This window comes from Vicugna pacos, chromosome 5 (genome assembly GCF_048564905.1).
Source record: "Vicugna pacos chromosome 5, VicPac4, whole genome shotgun sequence".
In the NCBI taxonomy this organism is placed as follows: Eukaryota; Metazoa; Chordata; class Mammalia; order Artiodactyla; family Camelidae; genus Vicugna; species Vicugna pacos.
Genome location: NC_132991.1, coordinates 48691476 through 48705605, shown reverse-complemented (window position 1 = coordinate 48705605; position 14130 = coordinate 48691476). Strand labels below are relative to the sequence as shown.

The window sequence follows — 14130 nt, the reverse complement described above, 5'->3', positions numbered from 1 at the left end:
GACAAAACCACTGCATATTCTGTGAAACCAGTGTGCTGAACTTCAGCAGTGTGTTACAATCTTAACTAAAAATCCTCACATGGCTTCAAGTCACAAAGCATTTCTTGTAAACAGTTATCCATGCTAAGAATCCATATACATATGCTATAAAAATAATTTAGAAAAAAAAATCACAACTCTTAAAACCATACCTCACAAATTTGCTAAGCTTCAACACATTATCACCTCTTTATTTGGGCTAAATTTTAAAACTGTAGTTTAAGACTATTTTCTTAAGTTCTTCCCAACCCACCCTCATGTCACAAAATGCTCAACTGCATTTCTCAAGATTAAGAAACCCAATACTTCTAAAACAAAAACCCATTTTTCCAACTGGAACCACCCACCATCTTTTCTTCCAAATTATTTTTCCTGTAATTATCCTTAACAACTTTTCTCCAAAGCTGATTCCTCAACTATCACCCAAATATCTCATGCACTGTGCTTTAAGACTTAAATCCTTAAGTAGCAATAAACTGTTTCATATGTGATTTGTTTCCCACTGAATAGAATCCATATCCTTTAACTGACATGTTAAGACTCATTCCACATTTCCTATTACTTACTAATGAAGTACAGTGTTCACCTATTCAGCATTTACACAGCATTGTGAAGTGACAAAACAACACACACGTTTCTAAAAATATTTTAATGAAAAAGTTATCTTTCTGTAAACATTTCATTATACTACAAACGAAACATTTGAATCCATTACAGACCACCTCTTAAGTCTTAAAAATCAAGAAAAAACAATGAAATTTAAAAGTAATCTTGAATATTTATATCGGCTAACAATCCTTACATTACCCCTGCACATCAGCATGCTTACCACTTTGACATCAATTACTGGAATTCCAAGATATGGCATTAATTAATATTTCAAATTGACTTAACATATTGGAACTCTTAAAAACAAGCGTTATTTCAACCGTTCAGTTCCTTAAGTCTTCTTCACCAAATTTTCTTTAGGACATGAGTGTAAATTGAGCCTTTTGGGGGAAAATGTACCATGGGACGCTGTTACCTACGTGTTGCTTTGACAAGAATTAGTTTGCCTTGACCATTTCCCCCTTGTTTAACTTCCTTATTTTGTTTACTGATGCTATGACTTAAGAGCATTGTATTTTTCAGAAATGACAATGGAACTATATTTTAATAAAATCACTTTATTTCATAAATGAGATGGACTGGAAAAGACCACCACCTTTAAAAAAAGAAAAATGCTTCCTATCTTAGGAAATTTGCTTCATTAAAATGTTACAAAGAAAACTTATTAAAAAGATACTACCTTATTTAACACTTCAGTCTACAGTGATGTGTAGAAATTCAGTCCTGACTTATTAGAGACCCAACCAGTCATTTTCTGAGAATAAAATATGTGGCAAACTAACTATTCCTGTTTATACAAGAACTTGACTTACTCATAACTTAGAAACTAGTTTTAAGTATCTGTCCCCCCAAGTTTTCTTTTATTTTTTAAAGTGTATTATCATCAAATCTCAAATTTTAACAAGCCCTTTTGGGGCAGCAATAATAGCCCTTATGAACAATCAGCATCTGATCTGAACAGTAACTGAGTTTAATATTTTAACTACTCTTTGGGGAAAGTTGTCTTAAAAAGGAGCATTAGCATAATTAGGCCCCCCACCACTTCTGGTTAACACGTTAAACACAAAAAACCTAAAAAAGAACCAAGTTTATCCTATTAGACCAAAAATTCCCTGAAGTCACATGCAAGAGAACTTATTTATGTTACGAGGCCACTTGAATGAAGACCATTTTCATACCTGTATGATCTGACAATTTTGAAAGTTCATTCCAAGACGTTTTTCCTAGAACAAGGATTGGAAGCTTAATGCTTCTGTCATGCTCATTAAAAAAACTCCTCAAAAAATATGATCACTCTTACCCAAAATTGACTTTACCCAAAAGACACGAACACTGAATTGTATATATCTGACTCTAGATGAACACTTCCGGTTATTGCAGGGAAATCTTTTAAACTGTTTAAATGTGTTGAATGTGGTGCCAAGATAAAGTTCTCAGCTGAACAGTTTTGCCAATGTACCTAATGGTTTCTAAAGATGTAATATAAATTTGTGGGGAAACAAATGGTGTCAACCAGGCTTTACTGTGAGCTACAAACCTTACCCAGCCAGAAACCTTCGTATTTAAGATGGTAGGAAAGACATTCCTCTTTTAGGCAAGTAGGGTTCTCATTCAACCTGCAAATCAAAAAGATTACTCTTACCTTGCTTTACAAAAAATTACTCTTTAATTAGTGAAAAAATTCAAATGCAAGCCTTACCTAATGCTTATTGCCCTTCCTCGCAGGTCTAAATGCTAGACCTAGTGACTGTGGCCAACTATCTCTCATTGATGTTCCAAAAGGCGAAGAGCTCCTTCCTGCTAGACTTTCTTCGATATTTCAGTTGCAATAAGCAGATTTAACTAGCTTTTGGAAGTTGCTCACTATCACCATAGTATCTTATGCCTTCACTTCTCTGTAGTTGAAGCTCTTGCTGCTGCCTTGTCATTCTTTATTTATGCTGACTTGTCCATACTCAAAGGGCTGCTGAAGTCCTGTCTTAGTGAGTCTCCTTTGATCCACACTGTGCTTAAGAAAGCACATCTTAGGTCCTTTAAAGCTGGTTAAATCGCTCTCCTCATGGCTTAACTTTTCCACACTGTTCACAAGAACTAAGCTAATACAACTTATAAACAGGTCACACACACAGATTTCACCTGCTTATAGGTTGCAAACATCAACTTACTAACAATATTTTCACTATTGAACTAGTTCCAGAACATAAAAAATTTGTTAACAGTACAATTAACCTCATATGCCATTAAAGGATACTGTCAAGGTTGTGTCAAACAATTTCACAAACATAGAAACAGGAAATGTTAATCTCCCCCATTCCTTCAACCTTTATTATATGAATAAAAGAACTTGAGACAATTTAGCTTAATTTTAATAAATGTTTCCCAAGCATTATTTTGACCAGGTACCCAGGTTTACGTTATGAACATTGACAGTGTCCATTTATATAACCACACTTGAAGTTGTTAAAGACTTAACCATTTTCTAATTAGCCTATTTTCTACGCTGCTTATTCACATATGTCCATTAACAAATGGAATGTTGTCTGTTACATTTATTGGTTTGTGAGTGTTTTCTGGAAAACTGCAGTGTCTGTGAAGACCGATTTCCATGCTGGCATTGCATGCATCCAAATATTAATGCAGAGGCACAGAATTAGAGCAACAAGAGAGCATATTCAAACACTAGCACGCCCCATCCCCCTTTTTATTGCTTGTTTTGCTTAGTACTTCTTAAAAACAAAACAAAAAAAGAAACTCAATTTCAACGTTCAACTACCAAAGAAATTTTAACAGCAGGGCACATACTTAGGGCTTGAATGAAATTGTAAACACTAGCTGGCGCAAAACAGTAGACAATGGTTTATATAAATATATACGACCTTGTTAGCTAAAACTCTTCTCAACCAGGGTCTTCCAAACAAATTGTTAACTCATACCAACATGACCTAGGTTCAAGCATACACATGGAATAACAGTGTGTTCTTTGGGATTTTAAGTGAGTACAAACTCTGACTATCCAAATTTGAATTCAGGTCTTTGGGAAGTGAAAAGCTTGTTTGTACTAAGCAACTGTGCTACACTTCTACTGCATTAAGTCATTTGGGATGATTAAATCTAGACTATCCTTGGTTTCATCCAGTAAAATGCAGAGGATACAAACAGGAAAGCATGCCAGCCAGTTAAGGGTTCAACAATGCATGATTTTTATTCTCTTGCTCTGAGAGCTTGTATCAAAAAAATATATATTAAACCAAGGAAAATAACTGAAGATTTATGGGCCTCTTGTGCTTTAAAAAGGAAAAAAAGGGTAGCCACTAATTTGCTCAGATACAGCAAGCTTAGTGGTCCTATATCTTCAAGATTTTAAGAATGTTTCTTCAGGTAAGAGGAAAGGGAAAACATTCACTACCCCTTTCCAGAATTTAAACAGCGGGCAGTAGACATCCTTTACACCCAAGTAAAACTATGGCAGCAGTTTACATGTGACCAAAGTGAATGCAAAATGGAGATGTTCTAAACACAGCTAGGACTCTCAGCAAAGCTAATACACTAAAATCATGATTACATTTGAAAGAAAATGCACAAAAACCAAATAGAAATTTTGAGATTTTTCATTTGAAGGTAAATCTTAATGCTATTAAATTCACAAATATGCTAATTTAAATACCCAATTCTATTATCTAAAACACACATTGCAAACATACAAATATCTATTCTCTCCACATGTCAGAGCCCATTCATTTCATGGTTTGGAAATGGGGAGAATAGATTCCCCTTAAACTGCAAGTAAGCAGGTGTTTCTTTACAGTTAACGTTAGCAAAATTCATACAAAATAGTAATTAACAATGATCTTCTTTACTTGTTAACTCACAAGGAAACACCTTCAAAACTGCATTTTGTTAAAGTTTCTGTACTAAAATGTAGAAAAACTGAACTACACAAATATTGAAAAGTTAAAAATTCCTTAATTTTTTATTCCTGGTACCACTACCACAATTTACAGGGCAATATACCTGATGTAATGAAAAGAAAAAGAAAAAGACAAAGCTACAACAGATAAAAGACCTCAGGAATGTACATCTAATCGACACTACATTGCATTAATCAATAGCTGCACTTTTTGCAAACTGTGGCTATGACAGTCCTGAACAAGAAGGGTTTCCTGTTTAAGCTGCAGTAACTTTTCTGACTATGGATCATCGTTCCTCCTGTGGCAGATTTTTACAGTTCCTCTAATGCATTTGGGACGACTGTCTCAAAGTAACCTGCAGCTTTCCTGACAACTCCTCGCTCTCTCTCCTGCTAAGAACTGTAGCCTGTTGAATAATACAGGATAAAAAAATTATTACACTCAGTGTAACAGTTCCACATATTCTTTATCATCATGATAAAAACTTAAAAGATACCTACCCTTTTCTGCTGAGTTTTTAGAACCTTCTGCTACCATATCCACCACTTCCACCACCAGATCCATAACCACCTGGAAATACAGATAGTTTTTAAAAAACATGAGCTTTTAATTTAGGCAACTATGAAAATTTTTGATAGGAAAAAAATTTTATTTACCACCATAAGGACTGCCCGAGCTTCTTCCACCAAAACTGCCCCCCTTCATGGGTCCATAATTTGATTGCTGTTGTCCACTATAATTTCCAAAATCATTATAGTTCCCACCACCACCATAGTTACCTGAAATTACAGAGATTTTATTTGTGGTTGACCTACACGATAGTTATTTTCCTTTCTTAACACCTGCACTTACTAATTCCTGACAATCATCATAGCATGCTCTACAACACTTACAATCCTTTGAAAAGAGATTTTACATGAGGTCCTGGGTTCAATCTCCAGTGCCTCTGTTAAGGGGAAAAAGAGATTTCATAGACCTACCAACTCTCCCTTATCACAAAGAGGCCCACTAGCAGACCTCAGCTATTATGTAGGAGAGGAGGAGCAAAGAGCACAAGTTGGCTCAAGAGTATGTATTTAGATAGCTCCCTTATTTTGTTAGATGCTACACCCCAGCACATTGTCTTCTGCATACACTAAACACTATCACCTGTGTCTGTGTTTGATTCACTCTTAATTCTGATACAGTATAACTTTTAAATCAGTGACAAAAAATATTTCAAGTTCACTTGAAATTGAATTGAAAAACTTTCTGTTGCTGATACATTAATAAGAGTTCAACAAAATTCAGTGAGTTCCTAACTATAGTATCATGGAATAATGATGCAGACTTGCTTACAGTCTGTGATGCATCTGACATATTAAAACCCTACGTATTTTTATCACCTAAACTGCAGATGACATCCTATTCATTTTAACACGTCTATACATTCAATTTAGTTTCCACTTTTCCAGTTTAAACACACCTAGAGTTAAGTAAAATTCGGTCAACAATTACTGATAAATGTCCATTTCAACACACAAAGTTAAGAGATGAATACATTTTGCCAATTTACTAAACCAGCAAAATAAGAAAATTCAGTTTAATTTCCCAACACTTGAGTAGTTTGTATTACACAGCATATTTAACCAAATGCTATTCTAATGTGTTTTCACAAACACCTGTAATGAACCACACACAATACTTAAAACAAGTGAAAGCTTACCACCTCCAAAATTTCCTCCTTCATTGTAACCATCATATCCTCCACCACCGCCACCATATCCACCACCTTGGTTTCCATATCCTGGTCCACCACCACCATAGCCTCCTCTACTACTATAACCAGGACCACCTCCATAATTGCCACCTAAAAAAGAAAAAACTGGGTTGTCACTCAAAAACACAAATGCACATGGGATCAAGTTATTGAACACTAATTTACATTTCATTTAAGTCCCTGGAAAATAGGCCAACGAGTTGAAAAATCTAGTCTTCTATGGTATTAGTTTAGTGTAAGCATATTTTAATGGTCAAGCCATGCAAGTTTTAACTGAAAACAGGAAAATGTAAACAAATACTTAATTCTTAATAAACTCTAGAAACAAAGTCAAAATAGAGAACAAAAAAACCTTACCATCACCTCCAAATCCATTATATCCACCATCACCTCCTCCATAACTACCTCTGCTGCCACCACCTCCACCACCATAGCCTCCTAAAGAAAAGCAAGGTGGGAATTAAAAAGATATATTCAAATTACCAATACATTTTAGATAACCATGCAGTTAGAAATAACTGTCCTACCTCTTCCGCCAAAGTTTCCACCACGGCCAAAGTTACCTCCACCACCTCCAAAGTTTCCACCACGACCCATAAAGTTGCCAGATCCACCTCCACGACCTTTAAGACAGGAAAGGAGTATCTTTAAAAACCTTACAAACACCACCCACATTTATTTTTTATGTGTATATGGTACTACTCACCTCTTTGTGATCCAGCAGACTGCATTTCTTGTTTAGAAAGGGCCTTTTTCACTTCACAATTATGCCCATTAATAGTGTGGTATTTCTGAACTAAATTTTTTTTTAATCAAACAAACAAACAAAAGTTACTTGATATTTGGGAAAGCACATGTAAACGACATCCTTTATCCCTATATAACAATAAAACATCGAGAAAGTAGTGACTGAGCAGGTCAGCAGGGATGAGAGAGCATTCTGGGATGTTAACATTTCTCAATCTGGATGCTGGTTACACAAATATAATCACTTTATGAAAACTGAACCATACACTTCATATGCTATTACTATGCATAATACAAAATAATCAACAATTTAATAAATATAGTATACAACAAAGAAGCCGTTTCTGCTTCCTCATTCAAGTTCTGATAAATTGTTACTTACCAACAATTTTATCAACTGTATCATGATCATCAAAAGTTACAAAAGCAAATCCTCTCTTTTTCCCACTCTGTCTGTCTTCCATAACTTCTATGGTTTCAATCTTGCCATACTTTTCAAAGTAGTCTCTCAAATTATATTCTTCTGTATCTTCTTTAATACCACCAACAAAAATTTTCTTCACTGTTAGATGGGCACCAGGCTTTACAGAATCCTACAAATAAAAAATACTTCAGTAAACAACCCAAAAACTTCACAAATTTTTACAACATATGTCACACAACATGGTATTATTAAAATACCTCTCTAGAAACAGCTCTCTTTGGTTCCACTACACGCCCATCAACCTTGTGAGGTCGAGCACACATTGCTGCATCCACCTCTTCAACACAAGAGTAAGTCACAAAACCAAAGCCCCTGGAACGTTTTGTTTGGGGGTCTCTCATCACCTACAAAATAAAAATTTTAAAGCACTGAAACACCTCCATAAGTCCTCCATCCCTTTTAAAGAAACTTTCTTGTTCCTTTTAAACTTACCACACAATCTGTAAGTGTGCCCCATTTCTCAAAATGTTCTCTTAAGCTATCATCTGTAGTTTCAAAGCTCAGACCACCAATAAACAGTTTTCTCAACTGCTCTGGTTCCTTTGGATCATGGCCCTGTGGAAACAAACCAACATATAATTGGAGTAAGATCACACATACCAACTGATTAATGGAACCAAAAAAACCAAGAAAACCTATAACCAGACTTTGAAATGCCAATATCACTTAAAAACTAAATTGAAGTCCAAGAGAATTTCAGAATCAAAAGTCCTGTTACTTTAAACTACAAGTGTCTGGGGACAGATTATTTTAGAAAGTTCTGAGAAATCATTTTCTAAGAAACAAAAGTGTTGTAAAAGCAGTGTTTCATCCATGGTATTTCTTCTCATGTCTTCCCTGAGTCTACACCCCAACAACCATTTAATTTTAAACCACAAAACTATTAAGTACAACTTACATTATGAATGACAAATTTAGACACATTCACCAGTTTCAAGCAAATAAAGATGTTAAAACAATACTCCTCAATAAAAGGCTAAACCAGCACCCCCCCAAAAACTATGGAAAAAATCCACCATATATCTTGATAACTTCCTGTAATCAACTTATGTTACAGGTTACATACTGCAAAAATTACCTATTTGCTCTTGTAGAACACGCCAAAAATGCCAAAACCAACATTTAATTGGGTCTCAGAAAGGGAAAGTTGGACTTAAGTACAGCATGTTGACAATGCAGCACAATAGAACAGAAATTGAGATTTAAAAAAAATTAAGGCCCGAATCGCTTTACAATTTAACTAGTTCTTTAATAAACTACATGAACTGCCATTTAATATATCCATTAAGATCTTTCACCCAAAGTCCTTAAATAAAGGGGTTCACATTTACACCCTAGGGTGGTCCTGGCTTCTAAAAGCAGATATTAAGGCATTTAGTATTAAGAGGCTGTCACGTGCTAAGAAAAAAAAAGATTAACAGCCTAAAGTATTAATTCACTTACTCTCATCTTTTCAAGTCCTGGTTAATGACACATTTAATTTACAATACACAAAGCTGACAAAAAGAAACTGTAACCCACGTAGAATTATCTCAAACAACTGAAAAAGTCGATTCTGGTTACAGTACTTTAAAACAAAAATTCAAGAAACTACAACCTAAGCCGACCCACCAGAGAACGGGCAAAAATAGAGATCAAGAATTTTTAAATTTCCTATTTTACCTCTACACTCATATCCTGAGATGGACTACTACTTCACCCACAGGGAGCGAAGTTATGTATAATGCTAAGAACTTCAGCAAACATGGCAGGTCAAGAAATATTTCAAAGCATCTCATTTTAAAAAATTCTTATTTTCATCTGAGTACTGCAAAGAACAAAACAGGATAGAGAAATTCTCATCTCCTTAGAAGGGTAGGCCTAGAACGGCGCCGGCAGAGAACAGCGAAAGCACTAGGCCCCAAGCTTCGAGGCCATTTGCGGCATTTTCTGCTAGGCCGCCTCCTCCCTCTTCCTTCCAATCCCACGCTCTCTCTCCCGGCGGCGCAGCCAGGCGGCGGCCATTGCGTGCCAATGCGCCATTTCGTAACGCGGCAGCGGATCAATGTCAATGTGGCCGCCGCCCGCCTGCTCGCTCGCCCGGATGTGCCTGCTCGTCCCCTCCCCTCCCCCACCGCCTCCTCCCAACCGCTCCCGCCGAGGCCCGCCATGCCGCCCTCGGCCTCGAATCCGAGGCCGCGCGGCGGGTAGGCCGACCTCCCTCCCGAGGCCCAGCCACGCCGCGCCTCCGAAGGGCCACCTGTGCAGCCAAAGGAGACGGCAAGGCGGGCGAGAAGCCCCAAGGAGGCCTCCGAGGCCCGCTCCCCTCCCCCTCCCACCGCCCGTCTCAACGCAGAGCGCGGGACGGCCGACCCGGTCCACCCGGCCTCCCCGCTCCCACCGAGCTAGGCACCCCCCAATGCCGGCCACTACCCATCAACCCCCCACTCTCCCCCTAATACCTCCTCCCCCCGGCGGCGGCGGCGACGGCCGGAGTCGGGCTGGGGGCGACCGGGCGGCGGTTTTACCTCCATTTTGAGACCGGACTCGCCTCTTCCAACTCGAGTTCAATATGGGACCGAGAGGAAGAGGCGGGGCCAGCCGTCACGTGACGCGTTTTCCGCGCGCCGCCGTCCCAGTGGGGGGAGGGGCGGCCTGAAAGGGGCGTGGCCAACTTGGCGCGAAGAGGGACTGAACGAGCCGATTGGCCGACAGAGGGCGGAGGCGTGGCAGGCCTCGAGAGCGCGCCCGTCTCTCCGGCTTCTAGTGCGGCGCCGCCCTTGCCGCCGTTCGCGCCCCGGCCGCTGAGAGGACGTCAGCTCGGGTTCGGCCAATGGCTGGCGCCCACGTCGAGGGAACGCTTCGTGACCGCGCGTCAGTGGAGAAAAAGGCCTGTTTCTCTTTCTTCTCGCACTCCTTTCCCCTCCCCCACGTGGGCCTCTCGGTTTCCATTACCGAATTCACTTCATTCCAGAGTCTGAATAAAACCACTTTTTTCTCTCTTGTGCTTTAGGGGGGCAAGAAAGCCCCTCTCGGCCCCTCCGGGTCTCCTCTCAGGTTAACAAATACCAGGGACAGGTTTCGGTGTCTGCGACGCCTACGGGGTGGGCCCACACTGAAAATCCCTGCGACATTGGCCTGTGTGAATCATGGGCACCTTGGAAAGGCCTCAAAATGCGGCCGACATAGTGAAGTGTCACCCTTAACCAGCTGAGGCAGGACTGGTCGAGGTCAGTTAATTAGGTACCCACTGATCTCAAGAAGTCTGCGGGCACAATTTTCTGATACTTCTCGTTGCTGTGCAAAGAGCTGAAGCAACTGTTCTCGCGGAAAGGATTTGAGGAATGATTTGCAAGATTGCTACAAGTAGGATTGCCAGATAATGCTCTCTATTCGCGAGTGATTTTTACCTTAATGTTGCCAAATTGCTAAGTATAATGAACGAGGTCAATTAAGAGTTAAGAACCAGAGACCTAATCCATTCTCTGCTTAGCCCTAGTGATTTTGAATCATTTGACCTTACTGAGCTTTAGTTTTAGAGTTGTTTTTTTTTAATAAAAATGAGGATGACATTTGTTAATCACATCCATGACAACTGTAAATAATCTATGGATCCGTATTTAAGCAAAGGTGCTGATAAAAGTGACCACAATTGACAGGTCTCCTATAATGCTAAGAAATACCGTGTATTTTACAGTTGCAATCCATATGAGCAGCTCCTTTAGAATTGTTCAGGCCCTCTCTTGTAAAGATTAGAAATCTAATCAATTACAGCGTAAGTTGTTTCAAAGGCAGTTGGCTAGTGAATGGGGAATGGTTGGTGGAGTTTGGAAAAAAGGAGCACAAAGAATAAGAATGTGTTGATGTTTATCTAGCGTTGCTGAAGTGTTTTATTTCAGAGACCTGAACAAAAAGATAGTCTGTTCTGGGGCGGAAACCAAGCACCAGGGCTTAATGTAACTTGGATGATGTAACCCTCCAAACCTCCTCTGGCTGCTCTGATTCTGTTATCACTAGCAAATTATTACATTTTCTGCTTATCAGGTACTCCTGATAGCCAACAATAGTACTCGACATATTGGGAAAATTTATACCTTAGTGTATCATTAATATATCAAGGCCTTTTGAGTTTGTTACTATGAAATAGTCATGAATAACTTGGTCAATTCTGAGTATGTAGAAAAAAGGCAAAGTTAAAGAGCTTAGGAAGATGGTACTCATACCAAGTTACCCTGTGAGGCACTGCAAGGTGATCAAGCAGACTGATCACATGGCTTCACTTTAGGGCATGTTTGTCTAGCTGTTTTCTAACCAGGTTATTTCTAATTAATAACCTGTTCTTTCATCTTTCAATTGCATTAAATTTTCATTTTGATTTGAGAAATGATGGGGAATGCGATACTAAGTATTTCCATCCAGGAACATGGTATGTTAATCCATTTATTCAGGTCTTTTGTCCTTCAGTGAAATGTGGATCCCTCCCGGATTTGTTATTCATCCAGATTCTGTGGTTTTTAGACATTAGCTATTTTTTATGCATTGTCTAAGCTTATCCTCTAGTGCTGGGGCCACATGGTGTCCTATACAAATATCCCAGTTGGAGTTTTTGACGCTGTTAGGCACAGACTTGAACCTTGGCTACTGTCTATCCTTGTAGCCCTGGCTGTCTTTGAAATATGAGAGAGACAAAGAGAGGGTGGGGAGCAGGGGACAAGGGTTCTGGGGTGGGATAGGGTGGCAGACAGACTTTATAAATAATCTTTATCAGAGCTTCTCAACTTCTTTCATATCACAACACATACAGAAAATGTTAATTTTTGTACAGCACACTAGGGTACATAAATGAAGAGATTCAGAAGCATCTAAATGCTGGTAAAAAGATTCATAACATTATCTTTAAATAATTTTGATAAAATAAAACAGTGTATTAGAGATGATATTAAAAATTGAACTTGGATAAAACTTTCAAGTAAGATTTTTCCACAGTTTTAAATAATCAGCTTCAATTTGTTCCTGTGAATGTATTCTGATATTAGGCTTAATGGTTGAAATGACTTTATGGAGTTTCTGATCTAGACTTTTTAATGAAAAATTCCTCATTCTGAATAGCAATTATCAGTGAGGGACTCTCACCGCCTAAGTGGGTGATAAAATATTTAAAACGATTTTATACGACTGTTCAAAATTTGCAGTTGTAATTATATTTAAAGAAAAACTCTTCCCTTTTCTTTTATTGACAAATAAAATGTTGTGATTTCATATGATAATGCAAAAGAATTTCAAACCCAATAGTACATTTTTATATCAAGATTTCCACATTGAAACCAGCTTTCAGAACATGCATGCATTGTCAACAGCTAGCCTGGGCACCATTGAAAGAGTGCACTACTGCAAAAGGGTAGAGATAGCCACTGTATGTTTAGATAGATATTAAAGGCATTGCTTGGAGCTGAGCCCACCAGAAATCACATTCTGCCCAGGCTCCTCTCTCGCCCCCTGACAGATTACTCCTGAGGCTGTGTACTGTGCCCCTTGGGTCTTGTGCATTGGCTCCAGTATCTCTGCTCCATAATGGGCAGTGGGGTGCTTTGCAGATAAATGCCAATGTGGCAGGTATCTCCTTGGCCATGCACACACAGCAGAACCGTAAGTGGTGGTGTCCACGGTGCTAGCTGCTGCTGTGACATATACCTCAGACTGTTCTGCAGAGGTACCTGAGGAGACGTAAACAAGGCTACTTACTTACAGCCAGAGGTACTGAGCCAAAGGGTTCTGGCTGCCCCTGACCCCTCTCAACTGCCCCACTGCAGGAGAGGTCAATTTCTCACTCACATTCACGATACCAGCATGCCAAAGCCCACCTGTTGGGAAGCTCTGTCTGTATTGTGTGCCTCATTTTATGAATGAGGAAGCTGTTTTACAGATCAAGAAGTTGATTTCTTTCCAAAATGAGTAGCAAATATGACAGAGTCAACTGAAAGAAAGAGAATGGAAATTGAATGAAAATATTTTGGATAGGAGGAAGATTATTCTTAGATGGGAGAAATTATAATATATGATAAGCTTTGTTATTTTCCTCTATATTCAGAACATGCTAATAGCTTTATTTTTCTAAAATCTTGGTTTTTAAATGAGTATATGAAGTAAAACAAACAAAAAACACAAAAATCTCTCCCCCCAAATCCTATTACACATATTAGACCACAGTCAATAAGTTAGTGTATATCCTTTTATATTTTCTTCTAATTCTAATCAATGCTTTAAGCATATATAAATGTGTATATATAGCCATATCTGTTTCATTTATACAAAAATATTTCAAAATATCTAGATTGAAATATCCTTACCCCCCCACTTAACAAGCAGTCATTTATTGAACTCTTACTAGGTGCCAGGTGATGCCAGACGCTGGAAATTCATCATAGTCACACACATTATTGAACACTTACCATGTACCTTGCACTGTTGTTAGCACATTGTTTATGTTCCTGATCTCATTTAATTCCCCTAACAACCTTAGGAGTAGGCTCTATTATCATTGTCATTTTTTAGGTGAGTAAACTAGGGCTTTGGAAGTTGAATAAATTGACCAGGGTCATATAGCC

General features: G+C 38.6%; 1 protein-coding gene across 5 annotated transcripts; it reads right to left on the bottom strand.

Annotated features, from left to right (window-relative positions):
- Positions 1–669: 669 nt before the first annotated feature.
- On the bottom strand, positions 670–10143 carry HNRNPA3 (heterogeneous nuclear ribonucleoprotein A3). Of its 5 annotated transcripts, XR_004190016.2 has the most exons (12): positions 9988–10143; positions 7979–8101; positions 7744–7890; positions 7445–7655; positions 7022–7111; positions 6843–6938; positions 6673–6753; positions 6262–6405; positions 5213–5335; positions 5057–5126; positions 2191–2264; positions 670–1871 (listed from the first exon to the last, which is right to left on the bottom strand). XR_004190016.2 is itself a non-coding variant. In XM_015244366.3 (11 exons), the coding sequence occupies exons 1-10, from the start codon at positions 10057–10059 to the stop codon at positions 5074–5076; spliced, it is 1140 nt and encodes a 379-aa protein (XP_015099852.1). In that variant the 5' UTR covers positions 10060–10143; the 3' UTR covers positions 670–2264; positions 5057–5073. The 5 variants fall into 5 exon arrangements, 4 of the variants coding, with proteins under 4 accessions (XP_015099852.1, XP_006210262.1, XP_015099853.1 ...); XM_015244366.3 differs by having other exon boundaries at positions 670–2264; XM_006210200.4 differs by lacking the exons at positions 670–1871; positions 2191–2264 and adding an exon at positions 4241–4962 and having other exon boundaries at positions 9988–10142.
- Between the last annotated feature and the right edge of the window lie 3987 nt (positions 10144–14130).